This window comes from Pituophis catenifer, unplaced genomic scaffold (genome assembly GCF_029215685.1).
Source record: "Pituophis catenifer annectens isolate HBS135680 unplaced genomic scaffold, rPitCat1.0.hap2 SCAF_1, whole genome shotgun sequence".
NCBI lineage: Eukaryota > Metazoa > Chordata > Lepidosauria > Squamata > Colubridae > Pituophis > Pituophis catenifer.
Genome location: NW_027256881.1, coordinates 40,478,682 through 40,506,197, shown reverse-complemented (window position 1 = coordinate 40,506,197; position 27,516 = coordinate 40,478,682). Strand labels below are relative to the sequence as shown.

At 38.7% G+C, this 27,516-nt stretch overlaps 2 protein-coding genes across 4 annotated transcripts in view; one reads left to right on the top strand and one right to left on the bottom strand.

Annotated features, from left to right (window-relative positions):
- Position 1: 1 nt before the first annotated feature.
- On the top strand, positions 2-27,516 carry RHOQ (ras homolog family member Q). Of its 3 annotated transcripts, none has more exons than XM_070932352.1 (5): positions 2-440; positions 1,469-1,527; positions 22,400-22,564; positions 25,189-25,284; positions 27,270-27,516. In XM_070932352.1, the coding sequence occupies exons 1-5, from the start codon at positions 290-292 to the stop codon at positions 27,423-27,425; spliced, it is 627 nt and encodes a 208-aa protein (XP_070788453.1). In that variant the 5' UTR covers positions 2-289; the 3' UTR covers positions 27,426-27,516. The 3 variants fall into 3 exon arrangements, with proteins under 3 accessions (XP_070788453.1, XP_070788455.1, XP_070788454.1); XM_070932354.1 differs by lacking the exon at positions 27,270-27,516 and adding an exon at positions 25,378-25,479; XM_070932353.1 differs by having other exon boundaries at positions 316-440; positions 1,408-1,527.
- Positions 4,336-27,516, bottom strand: part of PIGF (phosphatidylinositol glycan anchor biosynthesis class F) — a 43,520-nt gene continuing 20,339 nt past the window's right edge. Inside the window, exon 6 of the mRNA XM_070932351.1 lies at positions 4,336-4,808. Coding sequence (XP_070788452.1) covers positions 4,761-4,808 — 48 coding nt within the window. The 3' untranslated portion in view covers positions 4,336-4,760. The remainder of the gene's footprint in view (positions 4,809-27,516) is intronic.

Here is a 27,516-nt window from a genome sequence, read left to right as displayed (position 1 = left end):
GAAGAAATGCCACCTTCAGTGATTTGTGGCGCCTGCTGAAACGGGCGAGCGAGCGAGCCAAGCCCTCCTTGCCAGGCGCAGTCTAAGGCTGCCCAACTCCGGAGTGGCTGAGCTGGAAATGCCACCGAAAGAGCGGAGCCTTTCCCGGCTCGGCGCGTGAACGGCTCCCCGGTCCTCCTCTTCTTCTTCTTCTCCTTCTTCTTTTCCCGCACCTCCCCGGCCCCTCCCCGCCTTTTCCCTGCTCGGCTCTCCCTCTCTCTAAAATGACGATCGGCTCGGAAACCTTATCATGGCCAACGGGACGGGGGCGGCGGCGACAGTCATGCTGAAGTGCGTGGTGATCGGCGACGGAGCGGTGGGCAAAACTTGCCTGCTCATGAGCTATGCCAACGACGCCTTCCCGGAGGAGTACGTGCCCACCGTCTTTGACCATTACGCAGGTAAAAAGGGGACGGATTGTGTCTTGTTGGCAAGTGCTGAGTAAGTGTCTCCCTACCACCTTTTCCCGAACCCACCCACCCCCTCCACCCAGCCGCCCATTGCCTCTCCCCGGCTGTCTCGGTCGCTCTCTCCCGCCCCTTAGCAGGAAAAGCAGCAAAGCAGGAACTTCAGCAAAAACTTTGCTCTCCCCCTCCGCGTCTTCCTCTCTCCCCCTTTCTCTTCTCATTTCTTCCCATCAGCCGCCCTTCAACGAAAACGCGAGTCAGCCTTCCCCGACTGGGGACTCTTCCAGAATGTGTCAAACGAGTTTTGAGAATAGCTGGGGGTGCACCGAGTTAGGGAACGTCAAGCTGGAATTTATAATGGCTTGAATTGTCTTTTGCTCCTGGGACAGTTTGTGGCAGCTCCTCAAAATGGCTTATTTACAGCGTCCCCCACTCCCACCTCCCTTGGAGGGCTTCCTTTCTCTACATTACTGTGTTAGTTATGGCAGGTGGGAAAGGGAAAAGTGATGGGATCTTTCAACTGTACTCTGGTTTGTTATGAACCGCCTGCCCCCTCTCCAATGACAAAGCCCCCCTGGAAGAGAGAGCAAAGTGGTAAAAGTTATTTTATTAGCAGAAAAGATCTTTAGTCATACCAAGTGGGACCCGACATATAATGACAAAAACCTTTAGGATAAATATTTCTTTAGAAGCACTTTGATAAGTTGCAGTAGTTTGGTCTTGTTTGAGCACATGCCTGTTAATGGGGGCTGAGAAACATGCACTCTGGACATCTTTACTGATGATGCTGTGACGTTGAAAAAGTGTTAATGTAGTCTTTCATGTTATCAAAGAACCAGCAGTGCATGTGTATTTTTGTATTTTCAATGCCTGATTCCCCCCTTCCTTCCTCCCCCTTCCCGTTTTTTCCACCGAATTGTGATGAGTGATTGAAATTGATCCTTTGCTTGTCCTCTTCTAGAGAGAAGAGACCAAATATGCTGATCCCCCTTCCCCAGTTCATCCTCTCTTTCTTTTTGCAGTCAGTGTGACAGTTGGGGGCAAGCAATACCTTCTTGGGCTTTATGACACTGCCGGACAGGTAAGTACCTTTCTGATCTAGTTAGAACCAGACAAGGGTTGTGTTGAAGAAAAAATAAATAAATCCATCTTAGAGTGTGGACTTAAAAATAAATCCAGTTTAGAGTCTAAAGCTTTAGTTGTTTTTATGCTCACTTGCACATGTTGAATTATTCAAAGGTTCTGTTTGTTGAGAAGTCTCACTACAGCAGCTTCTACTAATCGCCTCATTTGCTGTCTTGCTACAGAGCTTTCAAAATGAACCTGCTTCCCCTTTTGTTTTCTCTGCACAGCTAAAAGACATTACAAACAGCTCTATTAATGTGACCGTCCAACTCTGGCCTTACAGTGGAAAAAAATGTAGCTGTTTGCACTGCCCGATGCCTGGGCTGACTTTTGAGTTGCCTGTTAGTTTTCATTGGTGAATGGGCAACCAGAACCGCTGCCTCTGATTGGTGAATAATGGCATCATCTAATTTGATAGGAAGGCATCCTGTCTGTTTATTGCAGACCATTGCTTTCTGCCTTGAAAGAAGTCCTTTGAACTGAAACATTTGCAAGGAAGGACTGAATAATTTGAGAGCATAGGAGACTAGGAAGATTGTGCCTTTCCCCCTCCTTGGGGCACTTCTACATGGAGGCAAGGGAAACAAAATAAGAAGGAAATTCTAAACTATCCCTTTTGCATCCAGAACTACGAATTGCCACTGATCCTTGCAGTTTGTATGTAATGCTCTGGGCCCCTAAGTGATATCGCTCAGAGAATTAACCTAGTATTTATTGTGCCAGAATGCTTTAAATGAAGGAATTCACAGTCATGATGCTTCTAGGATCAAAAAAGATTTAGCCAAAGTATACTTGGGAAATGGTTATGCAGTCTATGACTCACTTCCTTAATGACTGCACATCTGAGAAGCATCAAATACAATTCATTAAAAAGAATTCTGCCTCATCATATACAAAGTCTGTCTTATTCTGCCTTCTCTAATCTGGGTGGGTCTATTAAATCCCCAACTTCCATAGTTCCCTAGGCAGCATAACTGTGTGAATGTTGAGGCTCCAGTGCTTTAGAAAACACTGGCTTTGAAAGGGCTAAAACTAACCTTTAACTTTTTGTCTCACAGTGGCCAGTCAATAGCAGGATTTAACTATTTAGTCCCCTTCTACCCATATTTCCCATAGATTGGTACTAAAAGGCAAGATGCTTCTGGTTTAATATCCAGTAAACATTGAGAAGCTTACTCCTTTTTAAAGCCATTTAAGTCAGGTCCTCCTCTCTTCCTAAAGTAGAGACTTATTTATTAATTTAGAAAGGTGGCCACCCAATTTATTTACAGTAAGCTCATGAAGATACAACCCCAGTAAAAAACAAACAAACAATAAATCCCCACATCCTGGTGACAACAATCAGATCAGCTACTTGATGGGTTCCATATCACTTGGGAGTCCCCAGGCCCATTTGCAGAATCTGTGTGGAAATTAATTCATTGTACTTCCGGTAAATAGTTTAAGAATGTTTGAATACATAGAATTAGGCCTGTAATCTGAACTTTTGTGCTTCAAAGATTTATGTGAAGATCTAATACATGAACCATGACAATTTATGGTTTGGGTAATAAAATTTTATTCTTAAAGTCACAGAGAATCAAGGTATGACATATGTAGAACTGGACATTTGGCTGGTAACTCCATATTAATATATCAATTCAATCTGTTATTTAAAGTTCTTTAGAACATGTTGCAATCATACGATCAACCTTTCTCTAGAGCTGTTCTGACTCCAAAGGCTTTTTTTTAACAGCTAAAGCATTAATTAAATGTCTAAAAAATAGCAGGGCTTGATAAAATTTCAAGGACCCAGACTTTAACTAGAATTAAATATAGTATCCTGTTTCTCCCCAAATAAGACATCCCCTGATAATAAGCCCAATTGGGCTTTTGAGTGCATGACAATAAGGCCAAGCACTTATTTCAGGGTTCAAAAAAATATAAGACAGGGTCTTATTTTCAGGGAAACACGGTAAATTCTATAATTCGATTTATATCAACCCTTTCGAATTCCCTCCTTTTTTACAAGAAAGGCAGCAGAGTCTTAGTAATCGACATAAAACATCCCAAATGCCAATTAGAGATTTGCAGTGCTGGATTTGTGTTTGTTTTTGGTGCTCTTAGGGGCCTAGTGGCTCAAGGAAGCAATACAATGCAATAGTGGAATATTTATCTGAAATGTTTGTAGCCGCAATAGCTATTGATTTAGGATTTCATATGGGGTTCAAGTAGTTGGCATACTTGGTGGCAGTCATAAAAAACAATAAAGATTCCTGTAGCATCTTAAAAACGAAGGCTTTCGTTGTGATAGATTTCAGCAGGTGGGAGCAACTGGCTCATCTTCTTTGGGTTCAGAAACTAAACAGGTTTGGGTCTGATTAATACTTTAATGGGAGAATCCCAAAGAATCCTAAGCCTATAGGCATTCTGGAAATAAAACAAAAAAACCAATGTCCTGGAAGAAAATAATTGTATTTGTGGCAAGGAAATTTCATCTATATATCCACGTAGAGACAAAGAGTTAAGCTTGACTAGAAGACATCTCTATTTTCCTTTGTTACTATAACATGTAATGAGGAAATTTAATGCTATAATAAATCTCTTAGTCTTAAAGTTGCTGCAAGTTTCATTTTCTTGCAATGATTAATATGTAAATTGATGTTTCAGAAATTATACATGAAATGTGATAAATATCTCCAGAGGGCTGAAAAAATAAACCCATCTGGGTGATAGTTTATTCTTAATTTTACTTTTAAAATCTAAACTTAAATAGTCCTATAAAGTAGATATTTGGTGGCTCTCTCTACAGTTGAGACATCCCAGAGTTGGGAGACTCCCACAGAAGAAGCCTGTTCCTGAGGAACGATAGCCCTGATTCTAGAAATTGATTAGGCACTTCTCTTAAGAGGCATTCCTTCTCACATTGTAGCCCAAAGCTACAAAGGGTTTTAAAGGTAAAAAATCACAGGTGCTGCTAGTCAGAGCATTATCAAGTTATTAATAATGATCTTATTCAATGCTGTTTCATAAGAACATTGCAAAGGGTTTTTTGGGTTAGTGTTTGAGTATGTAATATTTGGAGAGTGTGAAATAATATAGGTGAGTATCCCACAGGGCAGCCCTCTTCAACATCATGCCCTCTAGATGTATTGGGAGAATTCTCAGGTAGCGTTGCCAATAGCCATGCAGTAGCATAGTATATAGTACTTATCTTTGCAGTCCAAGTCTTTGAATTCTGAAGTAGTTACAGCATACCTGTAAAATAAACCACATGGACAAATTCTACATTACAAATGGGAACAGAGAAAACATTGCTTGTAAAATAAACACCCACTGAACCCAGGCCAGAAAGTTGAACTAGAAAATTATGAAACATTTCACCACTAAGCCAGGACTGATTTCAAAATTTTGTGCTTTATCAACATATGAGAAATGTAAAAGAAATAAATTGAACATTTTTATAGTTGAACTTTTTAGGAGTTGCATGTATAATAACAGAGCATTTGTCAGGAACAATTGTGCTAAGAAAACTATATTGTAAGTTGGCTGTCTTGCAAAAGAAAGGAAATTTAAACCATTGAGGTCAAACAATATGATCTGTAAAATCACAAGTCAGTCTTTTGATGACCAAGACTTCCTTTACAGTTCTAGACTACAGCTGAGAAGCGACCAGCCACTGATTTGTCATAAGTTTTTTTGGGCTTGAGACCAGATAACATTTTCATAGCCTGATGGACATCTCTTACTAACTGTTTTCATGACAAAAGTAGGGATTTTTCAGTATCAACTCATGTAGTTGGAAAACAGAAATATCTGCACTTAATTGCATACCTCAGAAAAGTAATTGTTTTAGGGTATCAAACTTTATTAGATCTTCTGCTAAAGCTACTTTGTGGCATATATGATGCCAGACTTCTCAGTCTGATGACCATTGGAGGCCATAGACTACATATTGAGGAAGGCTGTAAGCAGAAGGATTCCTAACATGTTGAATATGCTGTTTGTCTTACTGCAAGACATCCAAGACAGGAAACATGTTTATGCTTAAGGTAGATATTGAGGACTTATGGCCTTTCAGTAATAAATATTTCTTTGCATGAGTGTGCATAATAAATGGGAATCAGAACAGTTTCTGAGGAAGATGCATGTATCAAAATGTGCCATAATGTAATTTATTTGATTTTGGCTTAGTGTAGTTTAAGATACTGCAAATGTTTTACAGCTGCTATGTTTTACATTATCTCTCTCTATTGGCCACCCTGACACGGGATGTTGGAAATTGTAATTTAGCTATCTCTGGATGGCCAGAGTTTGCTTTCATCAATGCTTTAAGTTGAAATGAGTATCTGGCCTTATCTACAGTAAGCGAAACTCATTATCTGATGTTTAAATTAGGAATCAGTAGTAAATTATTTATTTATTTATTTATTTATTTATTTATTTATTTATTTATTTATTTCATGTATTTATATGCCGCCCTTCTCCAGAAGGACTCAGGGCGGCGAACACAAGTTAAAAACATGTACAACAAAATCCCATTTTAAACCAAATTAACTAATAAATAATAAAACCCAGAATCAGAGTCAGCCTATTTGCTTGAACAGCCAAGTCTTCAGGTCCCGATGGAAGGAGTGGAGATCAGGAGCCGTCTGGAGCTCAGTAGGCAACTCATTCCAGAGGGTGGGAGCACCCACAGAGAACGCCCTACCCCTGGGTGCCGCCAGAAGACATTGGCTCACTGTCGGAACCCTGAGGAGAGAAGCCCTATGTGAGCGAATAGGATGGTGAGAGGCAGGCAGGAGAAAGTCCTGCAAATATCCCGGACCTAAGTCATGTAGGACCTTATAGGTGAGAACCAGCACCTTGAAGTGGACCCGGAGAACCATTGGTAACCAGTGCAGCTCATGCAGGAGAGGTGTTATATGGGAGTAACGAGGGGCTCCCGTAACAACCCGTGCGGCTGCATTCTGGATCAGCTGGAGTCTCCGGGTGCATCTCAGGGGCAGGGCCATGTAGAGGGAATTGCAGTAATCCAAGCGGGAAGTAACCAGGGCATGAGTGACAGTGCAAAGGTCATCTCAGTCCAGGAAAAGGCGCAACTGGCGCACCAGGTGAACCTGTGCGAAGGTCCCTTGGTCACGGCCGTCAGGTGGTCTTCTAGGGACAGCCGAGCATCCAGGAGGACACCCAAGTTGCGAGCCCTATCAACGGGGGCAAGTTTTTCCCCACCCATCAAAAGTGATGGGGTCTCTGAAACCCGAGATGCCGGCATCCACAGCCACTCAGTCTTGGAGGGGTTGAGTCTGAGTCTGTTTCTACCCATCTAGGCCCGCACCACCTCCAGGCAACGGGACATCACGGAAAGGGCATCTCTGGGGTGGTCTGGGGTGGAGATGTATAACTGGGTATCATCAGCATATTGATGATATCTCACCCCGAAGCCACGAATGATCTCACCTAGCAGCTTCATATAAATGTTAAATATGCTCTTCCTAATTTTCAAATAAAAGCAATGCTTGCAAAAGAGTAAATTCTCCCTCTCCCTTCAAATCTTTAGTGTATAAACAATTCACAGTGTTGATGTTTTCTGCCCTGCTGTTTATGTATTGTTTTCCCAAGAATATCTGTTTTTCATCTCGTCAGATATCATGAATTTCACAGTGAAGTAATGTTTTAATTGCTTACGGCTGTACAATGATTCCTGATCACTGATGTCAACACGACCAATTGAAACTGAAGATACTATTTCCTGGACTCTTCACATGGAAGCTTAACCAATGAGAGGGGGGATGGTCATATAATGAACCCCATCAGGTTATTGAGAGCAAATGAAATTTATTCAGAGTAACTCTACTTGAATAGGTGTAGACTTTCAGTTTTTTGCGTGGTAATTTAGAACAATGCTTTCTATTCTCCTTTTGATGCTGAGAAATATTTTTGTAGTTTACCATCATTTTCTTTTTACCGTCTGACAATGGAATGTGGCAATTGAATATGTTCAATCCTCTTTGGAATGTTCTGCCCCTCCAACCTCATTTGTAGAAGCTCTCTTTGTTATGTCTTTTGATAGTTTTTCAGTTTCCCCCAGCTGTTGATACCTTTGTCCGATGAATGGAAGGTACTGTTTCAGTTGTTTAAAAATTGTAATTCAACAGATTCATGTCTTGAGTCATGTTTGCTTCTGATTTTATATATTGATTCAATATATAAATATATATTGAATAGGCTGCCCCTTCTTTTCCATAATGTTGGATCCCATATATTTCTTTAGAGGAATCCATAATTCCTTAGAGTGGATTTAGGGAAGGTGCTGAAAAAGAGAGGTGAGATCTATCCCACTGTCAGATGATGATCCCATCTGCAGATAAACTCTACAGAATAAAACTCTTCCACTGCTTTTTTAAGCACACACAATAGGTTATGGGTGATTTAGCAGGTACATTGAAAGAATAGTAGTGTTTGTGTCTATGAGTGCACCCATATATAGATGCACATCCAAAAACAGCAAACTATTGACTCTAAAATGCCCCAAATATTCTAATGTTTTAGACTGAAGAAAACTAGAAAATCAAGAATATGAAGCTGACATTATTAATGTTGTAGCAAATAAAATGTACCTTTGCTTATTTGAATAGTGAAACATCTAGAAAAAAACATTTAAAAATATTCAGGGACAACTGGATCAGGGGTCTCCAACCTTGGTAACTTTAAGCCTGGAGGACTTCAACTCCCAGAATTCCCCAGCCAGCAAAGCAAATCTGGCTGGGGAATTCTGGGAGTTGAAGTCCTCCAGGCTTAAAGTTGCCAAGGTTGGAGACCCCTGAACTAGATGACAGTGGACTCTATAAGAACCTAGCTTGTGTTTTTTTTAAAAAAAAAAATTATCATAAAAAGAAATAATGTCTCTCTAGAAGAGAGAAGAATTGGTTTTGAATAAGAGTGTGATTTCCTAATTCTGTATAATTCTTTCTTGCATAATTACAAAACATTTTTAAAGGAATACACTTCTATTAACACAATTATTTGGGATACTGTCTTGAGGATATTATTCCATATTCTGAAAGAAGAATGATGCCTATGGAGATTCTTAGTCATCCAAATCATAGTTGTCCCAAAAGTGCTTTTTCAAGAGGCAACTGGACTTTCTTGTTTTTCTTTGAAGAAGTTTTACTTCTCATCCAAGAAGCTTCTTCAGCTCTGAAGAAGCTTCTTAGATGAGAACTGAAATGTCTTCAAAGAAAAAGTCCAGTTGCCTCTTGAAAAAGCACCTTTGAAAGCAGAGGGATCTTCTACTGGAATAGAATTGAAAGGAGGGGATTCAAGAATGGGTGGATAGGAAGAAAAACACCTGTAATCTCCCAAATAGGTTTCTCTTAGGTCTTAACATTTTTCTGAGGCTTTTTTCTTTAATGTTTAATGAAATCAATTAATAACTAGTATTAGTGATGAAATCCCAAATTTTTCCCTACTGGTTCTGTGGGCGTGGTTTGGTGGTCATGTGACTGGGTGGGTAGGTGTGGCCAACTCAATGTCATTCCCACCCAGTCACATGACACATTCACAGCCTGTATGATCAAGCTGCATCATTGTCCCCTCCTGTATCTTTTCCCCCAGGAAGAAGCTATAAAAGGTCTTGGGAAACTCCAGGAAGTATCAGCTGATCACAGAAGTGTTACTTAATACTCTTTATAATGAAAATGTTTGTAATCTTGTCTTTCTTCCTGGAAGAGGTTAATCCCATCCCTAGATGGGTGATTGATGGGTTTCCCTGCCCTAATCCTGTCAGTTTCTGTTATTTATTGACTTGATTCAGCGTATATCGGCTGCATTCCAGCTGCAACTGTTAAGTGGAGCTATTAACTGAAGGGAGAGAGGGAAAAAAACCCTCTCTTGCACTTTATTTTTAACTGGTTCTCCGAACTGCCTAAGCAATTTACTAACGGTTCGGGTGAACCGGTGAAAACCAGCTGGATTTCACCTGTGACTAGTATATATTATAAATTGAAAGTATTGTGTTCGCAGCTTCCAACTTTGCTCAATTGTCCATCTGTAATGTGTTCTATTTAGTTTGAACTTTGTAAAATGCTTTAGGACCGGTTTGCAGAAGATTTTTAAAACACGCAAGAGAAATCACGTATTTCATGCTTTGTTTGCTTTGTAAATGTTTTTGTAACATCAGTTCAGAAGATATTATGAAAATATGTAAGAATATAAATTCGTATCACCAACCAGCAATGTGAGTGGGTGGATAAATATGTGTGTGCATACACATGTACGCACAAAAGTTCATTTTGTTGCTAGCTCAGCCACCTTATCAGTTGAAATATTCAAGGCTCTGTGGAGCAAAAAATAGCCACTTGTATATACACTTGCCGATCAAAGAATCCTTATTTCATTCTGCAGCCGACTAGCTCTTATTTCTAGGAAGTAGGTGGAAAATGCCACTCTTTACCGGACATAGCATTCTACCATCAGTTCCTAGCAGAGGCATTTTTTCCTTTCTAGTAACAAATAGAGTAGAATTAAGGATTTTTTAAGCCTTTCTCGATTATATAAGAAAACTTGTAATATATTTGGAGATGGTAGAAAAAAATTAAATTAAAAGTCTGCAGTGGTCCAACTTCAAAACTATATTGGGTGTTACTTTTTTGGGAACCAAGCAATATGCCATGAAGTAATGAACAAAATGGTTCTCTAAAATTCTTCAGCAGACTACTTGATAGCAATAGCACTTGGACTTATATACCACTTTACAGTCCTCTCTAAGCCGTTTACAGAATCAGCATATTGCCCCCAACAATCTGGGTCCTCATTTTACCATCCTTGGAAGGATGGAAGGCTGAGTCAGCCTTGAGCCGGTGAGACTTGAACTGCAGCAGCTGGCAATCAACAGAAGTAGCCTGCAGTACTGCATTTCTAACCACTGTGCCACTTAATACTCAACAAATATAGAGAGAAGGGAGAAAAAGACAGGGAGGAAAATAAAAATATGCAAGGATTGGGCCAGATGTTGTGGCTGTGAGGTCTATATTTTAAATTGCATCTCAAAAAGTAGTTTGTATTAATTTGAAAAGCATTTTCTTGATAAGCTGTAAAGGCAGAAACATTTAAAAGAGTTGTCAACATGAAGTCAGTGGAAAACTTGGATTTTTTAAAGACATACATCAGCTAAGTAGAGTATGAATTGTGTGTTTTCATTACAGGGGCGACAACATACCAATAAGATATAAACTTGTGTAATCTGCTCTAGAAAATTTTGTGTTCAGTAAAGGAAAACCAAGTGACCAAGAAGGACATTTTGTAAACTGGAAAAGATTAATCAGGGATTATTTAGTGCATTTGAAGATGCAATAACTGTGGCTGCACAATTAAATTCTAAAGCCACCTTGTTGTTGTTAGTTGCGAAGTTGTGTCTGACCCATCGCAACCCCATGGACAACGTTCCTCCAGGCCTTCCTGTCCTCTACCATCCTCTGGAGTCCATTTAAGTTCACGTCTACTGCTTCAGTGACTCCATCCAGCCACCTCATTCTCTGTCGTCTTCTTCTTTTGCCCTCAATCTTTCCCAGCATTAGGTTCTTCTCCAGTGAGTCCTTCCTTCCCATTAGGTGGCCAAAGTATTTGAGTTTCCTAAAACCACTTACAGGAGGTTGAATGTAAGCTACTTCTGTAGGGCTCTAGCTCAAGCACGTTTGTGCAATACACAGACCACAGAAGTGAGTTTAGTGAATCCCCTATGCTTAGGAAATAAATTACTTACATGACCACAGTGTTCTTGAGCTGACTAACTTATGCAGGAGGGTCGTTTGGAAGCACAAACTATGGCTCAAAATTTATCAAATACCACTAGTACAAACAATACTTTGGGGTGATACCTGAATTATGTTTTTATTAGAAGATTAGAGAGCAGGCATGCACACACCTAAAGGGGAAAAGGACATTGATAAATTAAAACTAATTGCAGTTCGCAAAGGAATAGCTGTTTGGTGGCTAGCAGAGCAGCAGCAGAGATGGAGGTAGTGGTGTCAGTGAGGCATTGGAAGTGCCCAGCTGCGGTTTTTTTGGGGTAGTGATTCCTTCCTAACAATAGTGACATTTGGCAGTGATGAATTTAGAGAATGCAACAGGCTGGCCAAGCTCTTTTGCAGGCTTCATGTTCTGCTGTACTTATTTCATGGCTCTCAAAAGAAAAATAAATTACCCCCAATAATTAAAAATTAGTATGAACTTTATGTTAACTTGCATAATCCAGAGCTTTGGCCTTTGGCGTTTAGTCATGCAGGCCACATGACCACGGAGACGTCTTCGGATAGCGCTGACTCTCTGGCTTTGAAACAGAGATGAGCACCGCCCCCTAAAGTTGGGAACAACTAGCACATATGTGCAAGGGGAACCTTTACCTTTATCTTTATGTTGAGATTATTACAGCCCATTTTCTTTTTTAGACTTGCCATAGTCTCCAACTCAGTCTTTATTTGAGTTGCAGCTTTAAAAATTTTGCATTCATTGTGTTTTATCTGTAGAAGATTATATACTCTTTATTCTCTTTAGAATAAAGCAATCCTTGCTCTGGCTTTTCTGCAACACCATCAAAAAGCAACTTTAAAGCACTGAACTTCAGACTAGGATCAAAAGAGAGGAGTTGGATGAATCATCTTCTGAAGGATTTTGTAGGTCCTCATTAGTGAGTTGTACTGTGGAAAGAGATTATAATGTGGATCCAGGACTGGGACTGTAGCTCTCTTAAGCCGGCAACCTTGAGTATAGAGGAGTGTTTCCGTATAACATTTTTAGCAGCACTAATGGCTACCCTTCAGCACAGGCTGGCTGGCTTGTTTCACTAGCTTTGACCAATTGCTATTTTTGGTTCTATTTCTAAAAACAGATGATTCTGATTGAGAACCTTTGCTTCCTACAATTCTAAGCAATAGATGATTGGCAGTTCAGCAGTTACAAAATCTAGAGAAGTTTCTCAAGAGTGTGAAGCCTTGTGTAATATTTGATAAGATTTGCTCAACCCAATGTGTTGATCCTTTGATTTTTCTAAAGACATTACCATAGTATAAAATAATACATTTAGTATGTTGAAAGAAACAGGAGGGGAGAGTTTTTTTATTATTTGGTGTGGATTGGAAGAGAGGGAACAAGGTTGTAACCATTCATTCATTCATTTAGGCAGGTTCTTAATTTTATCACCACCCACTCTTTTCAGAGAATATGACCAACTATTATGTACTGACTCATGGAATGATCATTCTGTCAGCTGACTGGTACAATCTGGAATATTGAAAAGGTTTTCTTTTGTGCTATGGAAGTCTTGGATAATTAGACATTTGCCAAGACCCTACCTCTCCCAGGAAGCCACTGTCAATCCCTAGATTATCCTAGCTATGTATGCCTTCCATTTTACAGATTTTGTTTGTTGTCTCTTCTAAATAGGTAAGTAGAAGTTTTATGGAAGATATTTTATCAAACCATTCTATCTGAACTTGAAACTAACATAATCTCTTTGTTTACTGTCCCTTATATTCTGTCTGTCCTGAAATAGTATATTTTAGGATCTCTAGAACTGTATTTCATACTGCAGAATTTCTGGAAATTATAATTCCAATGCATCTGGGATTTGCAAAATTGGGGAAAAGTAGCGTAAGAAATGTCATTTAGACATTTTCCCAATTACCCTAATTATTAAGAATTGTATTACAATACTGTAATACAAAATAAAAATAGAGACCTAAGAACAGGAAGAAAAAAGAAATTGAAATTCTGGAATTAGTGCCTAATAAAGAACCGTGTCTTTAAAATCCTTTAGTTTAGTTGCTTTTTTCCACATTAAACAACATAATTCATTTTTTAGTGTACATAAGAATTCTTAAAAGACCTCAAGAAAAGGATGTGTATGTATGTACATCTATCTATTCGAATATTAAGAAATTATTTCTTCTATGTTTTATCTTCATCCTTCCATATTAAGAATGAAGGAAACCGCACCCCCAAATGAAAAAAAAAAGTGGAATTCACATTAATCAGCAGTCAGATTCAATTGGGAACAATACATTTAGAGTTTTGAATGTCTGCAAAATAAAGGAACTATTTACCATTGTAGTAGTTAGTGATAACACAGTCATCTAAGCATAGCTAAGTTAATTGCTATAGTGACCCAAATGAACAAATAGCTTTAGATGTTACACAATGGAGTCTCCCTTTGAAAAATGTCTAATGAGAATGGAAATAGAGATAGAAAGGCAGTGAAAGCTATTGGGAAACACAGATATGCAGGGGTTTTTTTGGATAAATGGGGGGGCCTTCAAGGTAGTGTTGACTCCTGGTGATTGCCTGGACAAGTAGCTGCAGTTTTCTTGGCAAGATTTTCAGAAGTGGTTTGCCTGCTTCCTAGGGCTAAGAAAGGGAGTTACTGGCACAAGGTCAGCCAACTGGCCTGGTGCCTTAACCACTACACCAAACTGACTCTACACACACATGCAGTATTTAGGACATCAGGACATTTCTGTGGCATGTATCAGTTCAACTCCTGAAATAAAATTTAAGAATTATAAAATCCATGAAGAATTTCAGAATAATCAGATGTTGAATTATTCTGACTTGTTGCTATCATTTTGAAAATGTGTCTTTTTAAACTAGGTGCAGAAGCCAGTCTTATGTTGAAGCTACTAGAGCATGGAGATTAAAGGATCTGAGGGGTCTTTGCTGCTCTCTGAGCCTGGTTGCTTTCTTGCAGATGTTTCATTACCCAAACTAGTGCAAAATAGTTTGGATAATGAAAAGTCTACAAGAAAACAACCAAACTCAAAGAGTACCAAGGATCCTTCATTTCAGCCCCAGAGCTACAAATATTCTCCTTTATGGTTAAAGGCTCTCTTTTAATTGCCAAATGGTCATGATATTCTGGCAGACTCTTCCAAATCTCAGCATAAAATGTTTGCCCTTTTCTGATATATACAGAGAAATTAATGAGTTCTATATTTTTTTTAAAAAAAAGAAAAGTCTTTATGTAGTGTGTTTAGTGGCTATAAGTTTATTTGAACCCCTATGGATGCTGTGTGTCTTTTGTCCGAGCTAACAGTTGAAGTTGCAAGGCAGCCTTTAAAAGTAAACATGTTGAAGCACATACTTAAAGGCAAAAGCATATATAGATTACCGGTAAACTACAATTAGGTGTTCCAGCCTAAGCATTTCCTGGGTTCTGTGTTACTTCTCAGCAAGTGGCAACAACTGACTGAGTATGTCTTGGTAGCTAAGCATGGTTCGGCTAGGGGACTATTTGGATGAGGGGATTCTAACTATAGCATACTAGAGCTGTTGATCAGACTGGAAAGATAGATAAAATTAAACATCCTGGAAGTCAGCAATAGCTAATTATTTCTATGCCTTATTGTTAAAATAATTATATAGATCTGTCCATAAAATGGCCAGAAGAAATACAGCTTGAAGGACACAAAACTGAGTGTTTCAGATTTCCTGTTGTATGAAAATTCAGAAATAACTTGGGTAATATAGGGAATACTTTATCATGTTACCAAACAGCTATCCAGTTTCCATTTAAATACGAACCCTAGATGTTGATATATAAGAATTAAAACATAAAAGAAACTTTATGTTCAAATTCCTTATCTCCAATAGCTTTTATGCTTCCTAGGCCTTTTTTGTGGGGGGGGGGGAGGGGGGATTTTGCTGTGGACATGTTTTTACCTGACTTCACAGGTACAATAAAAAGAAAGCGGGGACAATTGCTTCAGTCCTTTTTTCTGTTTACCAAGATGAACATAGAGCAGGGGTAGCCCAATTTCCATTGGATGACAGCCCACAGAGATTATTGCATGCTATATCAGTGGAGCAATTTTACTCCTCTTTTTGTAGCTTTTAATTTTTATTATTTCTAAACAATTTGTTTTCTTGCACAAAATAAGAAGAAAAAATACCTGGAATTTATCTCACTATCCCAGGACCACATGAAGTGAAAGTGAAAGATACCTATCGCACATATCTCCAGGGTGGCCTGCAGTGCACCTCAGCCCTTTCCCCAATTCTTCAGCCTTTTCTTTCTTCTGCACCATTTAAGGATGGTCCAATATATTCTAGGTAATTTTCCTCAGAAAGAATGGAGGAGACTTAGATGACATATGTTGGAGCTAATATATTCCACAGATGCCTCCCTATAGAATACTTCTACTTAGAAGAACGTTAATTGGGTTATCATCTTTCTTTACGAATTTATTTTGGAAAAACAGATGAATTAAGTATGGGGGAATATGGGAGGGCAGGTTCCAACAGAGAAACACCACCATTTTGGGTTTGATACAGGATGAATGAACTGTTAATGCCCAAGGTAGTACTGCCATGTGATGTTGGACTTGGTTTGTAGTGATTGGACTAGAGGGAGTTAAGCAATGATGGGATTTTTTTTCATATTGTATGATTTTTTTTAAAAAAGTTGATAATGCTGTGGATTGGAATGGAACTTTCTATTTCAAAGCATGTGCTTTATCAGAGTTCTTTGCCAGTTTTGGATTACCATACTTCCTCCACAGAATTACTAAATTGTTCCATAGAACTATGCTTTTAGATATCCAATGCCATTGAGAAAATTCAGTACAGATCAGGCTGCATACTGATTTCCAGAATTGTGACCGATGAGACAACTGATTAATCCATTTGATTTTTAAAACAACTTCCCCATATCAGAGCACAGTTTAATTTTTCCCTGAGAAAGAACAGGGGTACAGATTGAAATTCACTGAGCGGTTTGTCATCCTTTCTGTAGGCTCTCTTTGGCTCTCAGTTATTGATTGTAGAGTTTTTGGTTGAGGATAATTTTCTAGGGGATCATACTTGGAAGACAGTGTAGCTGCAGTGATAGAATTGGATGCTGGTTTATCCAGGTGAAAGCCAGTGTTCAAACTTCCCCAACAGCTTGCATGTGTATTTTATCAGCAGAGGAATTTGGCAATATATACTGACAATATGTTTTTGGCAAGATATACATACTCCTGGAACCCCGTATGTTGTAGATATTGTGCTTTTATCAGAATATTTAATCAGTGGTCAGAATTGATGAGACAATATCTAGGGTTTCTCACAGTTGGACTGGAGTATATTCTTGAATGAGACGCTTGAATAACTTCTCATGCAGCTCTTTTATTTTCCTTTTTGCTTATTTTAGTACAGGTAGGCCTCAATTTATGACCACAATTGAGCTCAAGATTTCTGTTGCTCAGTGAGTCAGTTGTTAAATGAGTTTCCCCCATTTTATGACCTTTCTTGCCAGAGTTGTTAAATGAATCACCACAGTTGTTAAGTTAGTGACACAGTTGTAAAGGGAATCTGGCTTCTCCATTGATTTTGCTTGTCAGGTCACAAAAGGTGATCACATGACCCTGGGCATTGCAGCCATCATAAATATGAGTCAGTTGCCAAGCACGGGGATGCTGCAAAAGGTCATAAACATGAAAAATGGTCAGAAGTCACTTTTTTCAGTGCTGTTGTAACTTTGAACAATCACCAAATGAATTGTAATTGTCGAGGACTACCTGTATCCCGTTTCCTTGCAGAAGAGTGGCTCCATCACCAGAATTACTTTGTCCTTTTTCACCATCCTTTCCAGTTCTCAAATATTTATTTATTTATTTATTTTATTCGGCTTATATGCCGCCCTATCTCCCAATGGACTCAGGGCGGCTCACAATAATAAAAACACAAGCCACAATACAAAATAAAATCTAAAATCTAAAAAATTTAAAATTTAACCCTTAAAACCCCCCATCAGACCAGGTCAAGCGATTTAAAAAGCCAAGTTTTTAATTCACGACGGAAGGTGCGAAGGTCAGTCGCTAATCGGAGCGCCAAGGGAAGTTGATTCCAGAGGGTGGGCGCACCCACCGAGAAGGCTCTACCCCTGGAGGCCGCCAGCCGGCACTGTCTAGCCAACGGCACCCTAAGCAGGCCCTCTCTATGGGCGCGAACCGGGCGATGGGATATCATTGCTGGCTGTAGGTGGTCCGCCAAATATCCTGGACCTAAGCCATGTAGGGCTTTATAGGTCATCACCAGCACCTTGAATCTCACCCAGAGGGCAACCGGTAACCAATGCAAGCCGCAAAATATCCTTTTAGAGATATAGTAAATGGAGCTCCATACAGTCCTCTAAGTATAATAGTCTCAATAAAGATTTGACTATCCGCCCTCTCATGAATAAAGTCATAATAAATGATATGAAATGGTTTAAGAAAGAGAGGGAGGGCAGGAAAGAATAAATAATGCAAAAGGAGAAAGATTAATGTAATCTTCTTTAGTACATTTGATAGAAATCGTTAATTTGTATTATTGTGGACTGTAAAAAGCTTGTCTCTGACCTCGGGAGTGTGTGCACAGACTTATCAGAATCTCTGGTTTCATGGGATTTGAGGCGACCATCCATTTGCAGAAGATTGTATGATAGCTTTTTGCCCAAACTCTTGGATTAACCTCATGTGCAGATCAATCCATTATGCCTTGTGTGTAATTAGGCCACTGTGCCTTGGTTAAAAAAAAATAAAATCTGGCATAGTGTTCTATACAAATATAGCCACTGACTGATAACTGTTCTGCAGCTCTGCAGAAGTTCCCCCAGACCTATTTTGAGTACTGAAAATAGAATTCTCTGTTTGCAGAACTTATGTTCTGCCATGTAGTTAACATCTCCAATAAAAAGGTATACTTTGCTGTGGGAAGTGCTCTGTGTTTAATTGTCCAGTACAAAATTCCCAACTCCCAAGCATTTTTGTCAGTGATAATTTATTTCTTTGGTTCTAAAGTTTTTGCTTAATAGAAAACAATGCACAAATTTATTATTTGGTGAGAGGTAAAGGTAATGGTTCCCCTCGCACATATGTGCTAGTCGTTCCCGACTCTAGGGGGCAGTGCTCATCTCTGTTTCAAAGCCGAAGAGCCAGCGCTGGCTGGCATACGGAACACTGTTACCTTCCCACCAAAGGTGGTTCTTATTTTTCTACTTGCATTTTTTACATGCTTTCAAACAGCTCGGTTGGCAGAAGCTGGGACAAGTAATGGGAGCTCATCCCGTTAGGTGGCATTAGGGATTCAAACCGCTGAACTGCCGACCTTTCGATCAACAAGCTCAGCGTCTTAGCCACTGAGTCACCACGTCCCCCTTTCAGCAAGAGGTACACACATATATAAAAAAAATCAGGTATAGACACTGCATTGCCTAATATATTTTGCCATATTTTGAATGATTAACAGATCGCTTTTTAAAAAGGGGATGGTCAGTATAAGGGGAATAGATATATTAGTAGCTATTGACAGCTAAATCAAAATTCTGTTGAGCAGAGGCCATGTACCTGTGAGTATCAAATGAGTAAACAGATGAGATGTTCTTTCCATACCCGTAAGAATTCCACTATCCAACCAAAAACTGATTGTTGTCTTTGATACCTTTTTGGTTTAATTCTTTTTTTTTTTCTCATCTGCTTTTGGAATGACACCTTTTAAGACAGTGAAAAATATACTGACTGAATCTACTTTTCAAAGCATGTTATCAAATGGAGAAAATTAGAATGAATATGGAAATATACTTCACCTGTAGGTGAAGATTGCCATATATATCAAAATACTTTGCATTTGTTGAAAATTAACATGCCAAACAAGAAGCCGCTTTCTTTCCCTGGCGTATTAATTTTTTGCACGACATAAAGATTTTGCATGATCTCCATGGAAGTATTCCAATTCTTCCATGCTTCCTGAAGCAATACAACCAGTCAATTTAGTACAAGTGGAGCCATTTTCAAAATGATGAAATGTACACATAGAGGAGCTCCAATACATAGATAGCTTAGCTTATTCTCAACTGGAGTATGTTTGCTGCTGATATTGTCTTTTTTCACTGGTAAATGAACTAATCTCCAGGTTGTTCCAGTAAACATCATGTCTTGAGAAATAGATGAATAGCTTTCATCCTCTTATCTATTGTAGGAGTATTTGACAATTCAATTTAAGGCCCAAATGCTATATAAAGTCTTTTGGGGCTGGCCAGAATGATTAATCTTAATCAGACAATAAGAAATCGTTTGCAGTAGGTGCATAGGATGACAACTAAGTTTGGACATTTTTTGTTAAATAGTATTCTTAGTCTGGAGGGATGTGGTGGCTCAGTGGCTAAGACACTGAGCTTGTCGATTGAAAGGTCGGCAATTCAGTGGTTCAAATCCCTAGTGCTGCATAACGGGGTGAGCTCGAGTTACTTGTCCCAGCTTATGCCAACCTAGCAGTTCGAATGCACGTAAAAAATGCAAGTAGAAAAATAGAGACTACCTTTGGTGGGAAGGTAAAAGCGTTCCATGCCCCTTTGGCATTTAGTCATGCCGGCCACATGATCATGGAGATGTCTTCAGACAACGCTGGCTCTTCGGCTTTGAAACAGAGATGAGCACCACCCCCTAGAATTGGGAATAACTAGCACATATGTGCGAGGGGAACCTTTACCTTTACTTTATTCTTAGTCCATAAATTATTTTTAATGAATTCAGTAATGTATGTACAGTTTTGGTAGCTTATGTTGCTAAAGTTGTTGGATTGTAATTGTAATTATACCAATTCTGTCTCTTGCATATTTTTGATTGTGAGCAGATAGGAAGAAGAACGTGTGCATTCCACGCTATCCATATCTCCAGTAGAACATCTGAAAGAGGAGCCCAGAGTTGTTCTTTCTTAGTTAGAGATACAGGAGATACCTATTTGAAACACCCTGCAGTTTTAACAGATGCTGCCAATTCGTATTTCCAGAATGTGCTGCAAACTGACTTGCCCTTAACATTGAAATCCATTCTTTTTAAAATGTTGCAGTGCTATCAGTAACAAAAGCCAACTAGAAATAAGCTAAAAAACTACCAAAGAAAAAAGCCCTGCATCCTTATTCAGACCTCACTTAAAATTATGGTATATTTAACAAGTCAGTAATAAACTGGCTCTAGTCTAGGCTTGCTGCCCTAAAACAAACAATGATTTATTCACTAAACCCATGTAGATATGCCAGAGCTTAAACAAATCCCATTATGATTTAGTTTAAAGTATCTATTCAATCATATTTTTCAAAGAATTAATGCATATTTAAAGGGGATCAGCCTTTGTCATGTTTACATTTACCCGTCAAGGTATCCCTTTGACTTGTGTAGATATTAGATTTTTGAATAATTGATAAAGTGATAAAATATTGTAAAGTCTACATATCAGTCTTCCCCAACCTTCTGTTGTCCAGGTGTGTTGAACCAATCCCAGCATAGCTATGGTGCTCTGTGTATTATTAGAATTGAATTCCAATACATGAGAGAAGGCAGTTTTGGAATGGATCTTGAGAAATGAGGTCCTTTTTACAAGACTTTCAGTTCCTTAAACATGACTTTATCTTCAATCTAACAACAGTTTGAAGAAGTACTCTCTGAAAACAGATTTAATTTGCAATTGTGGAGTTACTTTCAGATTTTGCTGTGGTTTCCCTCCAGAAAAGATCATGTTTTCCTGGAAATGACGACAAAACAGAAAGCTAGTCTTGCAAGTGACCGAACAGGAGTTGGAGTTATGATTGAGAGGTTCCAATAGAAGAGAATATATATAGCTCAGGGTTGAACTGTGGTGTTCTTGATGCTTCTGAGCTTGGTTGTTTGCTTAAAGCCTATTTCGTTACCCAACTAAGTAACATCACACTGATAATGTTGCCTAGTTGGGTAATGAAATGTCTGCATCTCCAATAGCACAGTAGAGAGGTTAACGTACAGCTGCTGTGTAAAAAGGAAATTCCATCCATATGGAAGGAAGTAGTAATACATCTTAAAACATATTTGAATTACTTGTCTAGTGCGGCAGAGAGGCCGTAATCGAAGCAACATGTAAAAGAAATGAAGCCAATGAGGCAAGGCTACAGTGTTTGAGATACCATGTAATCAAAATGTTATGAATGGAGCTGAAAAAGTGGACAGGGATTAGTTTTTATCCCATATAATAAGAATATCCAATCCCCTGCAAGAAAGCTGCATAATGAAACATTCAAGACAGATATATGATATGACAGTTATGTGATATCAGAAAGTCAAACAATTATCACAAGATGTTGTGGCTACTAACATGAATTACTTCAAAGAGGAATTAGATAAAGTACAGCTATTGGTTGTGACAGCTGTTTTAGGCTATTTCCGGGATCAGAGGCAGCAGGTCCTGGGTATCAACTGTTAAGAATATCAGGACAGGCACCCATTATGCTTGAGCCCTGTAGATGGACTTTCTATTGGCATCTGATTGGCCATTGTGGATAATGTATTCCTAAATGTTTGATTTGATCGAGAAAAATTTCTCTTAATTTATTTTGGTGAGGACCTCACCAAATAAACAAGCAGTTCAATTCAGGGTTTTTGTTGTTGTTGTTTTAGACACTCCTCAAAAATATTAAAATCAAGCATAAAAATATTAAAATCAAGCATAAAAATATTAAAATCAAGCTTGGCTTAATGTCTTGAAAAATAAGATATTTTTTTTGTTTACTGTGTGTGAAATAATTCTTAGAAATATATCTATTATTCCATATATTGTAGAAGCTTACAGGGAAGGTAACTGTCTGATTTTTATAGTAGTACTACCACCCAAATGGACCAAAAGTAGGAAGAAAGGATAATTTGCAATACATTGGAAAAGCCTTTTAACTCTCAGTTTATTTAGCATGAAATACTGAGAACAGTGATTGCTTAGAAACACCATCATGTATATCTATTAGAAATTACTGCGATCAAAATTCAAATTTTTAGTGAAAAGTAATATATGTATATATATCTGTCTGTCTTCAGGAAGACTATGATCGCCTCAGACCACTGTCATACCCCATGACTGATGTTTTCCTCATCTGTTTCTCTGTGGTAAATCCGGCTTCTTTCCAGAATGTGAAGGAGGAATGGGTACCAGAACTTAAAGAATATGCACCAAATGTACCTTATTTATTGGTTGGAACCCAGGTACGTGGCTCAAAATACCTGTCTATCTATCTATCTCTACCTTCCTACCTACTTACCCAACCGTCCGTCTATCCATCCATCCATCCATCCGTCCGCCCATCTGTCCATCCAAAGTAGCAAGATATTTTCTTCTTCCATTACAAAAGTACATGCATTGCGCATTTTTGCCTTTGAAATGTTCTCAGAACCTTTAAAGATTACTGACATGTTCCTTCCTATGATCTTTACCTCTCTAACTCTACTACTATCAGCTGTTAAACAGATTCCTAAGTTCTTCAAGGGCTGTGTCCATTTTAATTGTTTCTTGTGTCACAATGCCCTTCGCAGTATAGTGCCATTTTTATTTTGCCCTGAACATTCTTTTCAAATCCATCCTTTCCCATAAAATCTTTGGCTTAACCACTTACAATTCAGAAGAAGTCTAAATACCTATAATTTCCTTTGTCACATAAATGTAGCTTCTCCCTCTTTCCAATCAAGCAACAGTTTCCTCACCCCTTGCACACTCCAAGCATGTAGGCTTGCATTTCTAGTTTGCAACTAAAATAACAAGAAATGCATCCAAAGCAATCTAATTTTAGAGCCAGAAGGGACAACTGGAGCCCTCTAGTCCTTCTGTGATTAACACCATTAGTTGTAAACAGACCTTGAAAGATTAACTATGGAATGGAGAAACCCTCCCAATGAAGAGAGAAAACAAAACTGCATCTTAATCTACTTTTGTTGCTCTTGTTAGGGAACCAAGTCCTTTGAGAAAACCTCCATCCCTTTTGTCCTCTTTATTAATTTTTAAAACTTCTTTCAGCATTTAAATTGAAAGCAAAGCTCTGTGTTTTGATGTGCTCTGCCTATGAACAAAAAGGGTATTTGCTTACAAACAATAAAGCAGTAATTATGGGATCCAAACAGCTGATTCAGACAAGTGTGGGTATCACATGCTGCAGTTGGATGGAATGAAGAGTCTTGTGGTTTCCTTTGCTGATAAATATATACACAGATACACATCTCTGTGTACCCTCTGGGTGAGAATTGGTTCACCCATTTTTACCCATGTGACACTGGCAGTCTGTGGACTTAGTGCCCACCACTGGCTTTCCAAATAGAAATGTGGGGGTACCCTGTTGGTAAGAAAGTACCATCCTCCTTTTCAACCACCCCATATATAGTTTCAGATATATATTACTGCAAAAGCAGACCCTATTTTTTTTTCTCCCAGTTTTTATTCACAATTTATGCATCTTACCATTTCCCTCTTTTTTCATCTTGAAAAGTTAACCATGAAATTAATTCTGAATTTCAAGATAGAGCTACACGCTGAGGGAGTATCATCGGTAATCCTATTCCCTAATTCCTATAAATCAGGTAGACTTCATGCACTGAAAACAGTGAGCAAATATTTTCATGTATTCACTGCCCTGCCACTGATGCTAGAAAGCTGGAAATCCCCAAATTCCTTTTCTGCACCAAGGAAATTTTAAAAATGCTTGTATTCCCACCCCCACCTATCTGGTTATCTCGATGCAATATATCTAAATGATTTCTGTGAATGAGTTGGCTGCAAAGCCATCAGCTCACTCTTACCTTGAAAGACCTGCTTGAATCAGCAGTAGGGAGCTCACAAATATAGAAACAAACTAGCTCGATAGAGCTGCAGCAATTCTAAAAGGCAAGTTTTACTATGGCTTCGAATATGCCAGTTGAGCCAGAAATAAATTGGCTCTCAATATCTGTATCCCTGAAACCACAAAGGCCCATAATATATTCTGAAGCTTCAAAGAGTAGTTGTGTCTATGAAATAACTGTTTCACAAGCACCAGTTTACCAGTAGTCATGCAGAGACACTTTCAAGTTCCCCCTGAGATGATGTTCTGGAGGCCTTGAAAACCTGGCTTTTTTCTCAGGTTCTGACTGAGATGGATGAAGCCCGTTGCTGGGTGCATGAGATATGTTTTGTGCCTTTGGCTGGATTTGCAATCTTGTTTACTTCTTTAAAAATAAGTGTAATTTGTACATCTCTTATGTTTTCTGTAGTTGGTGGTGCCTAAGTGAAATAAATCAATGAACAAATATGTAACTACAAATGGCCTGGGGATCATTTAGTCTTTCTTCCAGCTACCAATTTTCTTCTGCACATTTCCTCCAAACTTTTTCCTTAATTGATTTCTGGTCTCAGAATAAACAGAAGAAAGAAAATAAGTAGGAAAATTAAAAAATCCTTGCCTCTCATATTCAAATTATTGATTCTTCTGTGCTCTTGGCTTCTTGTATGCTGAGCTAAAATTTTGGGAGAATGCTTTTTTGAGGGCATTCTCTGGAAATGTCATAGGGCCTTTTAATTTGCACACAGTTCATTTGAACCACAATGTACCTTACGGAAATAGGCTTGAGATTCCAGTTAAAGCAAAGGTTATAGATTGAATTAGCCTGAGTTAGTGCGGTTAAATCTCACCAAGTTCAATATTAATCATGCCTAATTTAAACCCCAAGGTGTTCTGTGAGACATCAGCATTGCTACCTTGTATTGGAGCCACTTCTATTTTCTTTTTTGATAAAGTCTGTGATGTAAAGTTTGATTCGTATCATATAGAAGGAAGTGTACATATCTTCTGTAACTTTCCTAACAGATTGATCTTCGTGATGATCCTAAAACATTAGCACGGCTAAATGACATGAAAGAAAAACCAATATGTATGGAGCAGGGCGTTAAATTAGCAAAAGAGGTAAGCTGGAGATTTAAGAGTTCAAATCTTCTTGCTATTACCGTATGTGTATTATATTTCCCCTACCTTTATTTTATCTTTCTGTATGAAAAGACTTGCAGCATCCATACAAAAGGATCAGCCCAACCTACAAAATCCTTGACTTAAATCTATTCATTCAGCAACTGCTCAGAGTTACAGCGGTGCTGAAGAAATGGGCTTATGACCAGTCCTCGAAGTTCCAACTGTTGCAGCATTCCTGTGGTGATGTGACTGCAATCCAAATGCTCAGGTGCCCAGCTACAATTACAGAGTCATAGTGTGCCACGTCACATGATTGCCATTTGCAATCTTCCCTGTCATCTTTCTACAAGCAAAGTCACTGTGGAAGCTGCCAGGGAAGGTTGCATGTCACCCCAGTAAGTTATTCCTGCTGCTTTTTCTCCTGAGGAAAACACTAAAGAGTTCAAGATCCTATGGAACTTGTACTCCGTAGCACATCCACACGTCATAACTCCTATCCACTACATTGTGCACCCCTTACCCAGCACTCTTCACCTGGTCCACTGTGTGGTGCAGTCCCACCCCCCACCCCACTTAATAACCCAAACATCCTGAGGTTGCAATGGTTGCCAGGAATGCCGTCATAACTCAAGGACTACCTGTACTTTGAAAGTTGCTGTTTCATGGCAACAAGAAAGTGTATCTCCATGTAAATCCCTTTGAATCCTTGGATATAGGATATAGAGGACATAATGAAATGTCCGGAAACCAACCCACAAGGTCGGAGAACAAACCTTCACCTTCATAGAGGACATAACTCTAAGAAGTAAATAAAAATATAAAATCAGTACAGCATTTTCAGTAAAAGAAAAAAGAAGAGTCAAAGAAAAGGGGGACAATTGCCCTTTAGTTCAATTATTTCCAGATAAACTGCATAACCACAATACTTCCCTAACCTAATGTCCTCCTGATGATATGTTATGCTATGCATCACATGGATAATTGTGGACAACAAGGGCCATAAGGAAGCTGATGTGGAGGATTTGCATTTAGACTAATTGCAAACAGAGATTTTTCTGCATATCGGTTCTGCCTTAACTTTTCTTACATTAAATTATCCCTAAAATTTAATACTGCATTGCTCCACATTTTCCTCTATATGTGACTTCTTTCCAGACTTCCTGCATTGCCAGCTGCCAGTATTGTTTGGCATGGGCAGCATGTGCTCCCAAAATTCTAGCTGTGCCCACAGTTTCAGGGAATAAACGTCTAGCATTTCTATTTTTTTCAAATGGACTAGTGCCACTGAAAACAATGAGCAAGTATTTTCGTATTTCCTTCTCTTTCAGTGAGAAGGAGCAGCAAGGATACAAATTTTTATACTACATTTAAAGGCAGCTATGTAAGAATTAAGCAGTACATAAATCTTATCTGTTAATACAGCTGTTTTATTTGTGAATAATATATAGTATTAAATACTATTAAGTAAGAGTTCATTTAGTATTTTTCAATAATTGAAAGATAACCTACTTCAATATAAGGCAATGGAACACACTGAGAATACGTTTGAGAAAATTAAAATAATCATCTGAATTTGAAGAGTCTCCAAAGTATAATATTTATATCAGGAGTGATAATTTATTTAGCCATAGAAAATTTTCTGAAATATGGTAATTCCTGTTTGTGCCTTCCTTTAGACCTTCCTAAAATGACTCGGATACAAATATACTGCCGAAAGTAAAACAAACTGAAAACACCAGTATATTTAATGTGTTTTTTCCCAAACCTTGAATGTAATGAAAAGAAGTCTATATCTGTCACCAAAAGACAAACTTCTTTTTCTGGAAGGTCGAGGGCTGGAATGTTTTTCCCAGGGCAAAGACAAATAAAAAACCAAACATTGATGTTTCAATAAAAATGAAAGCCCCCTGAGTTCACTAATAGAGTTTGGGGAAGATGCTGACTGTCTGTGTAGCTATTAAATGCATTTGTTTTCTTGACAGATAGGAGCCTATTGCTATGTGGAATGCTCAGCTTTAACGCAGAAAGGATTGAAGACTGTTTTTGATGAAGCCATTATAGCCATTCTAACTCCAAAGAAACACACAATGAAAAAGAGAATAGGTTCAAGATGCATTAATTGCTGCCTGATCACATGAGAGCTGCTGGGACAATGGCCACATGTACTGTAAAACTTGTGACACTGTGCAAATATACACTTCAAGACAGCAACACCTTATTAAGAAATCC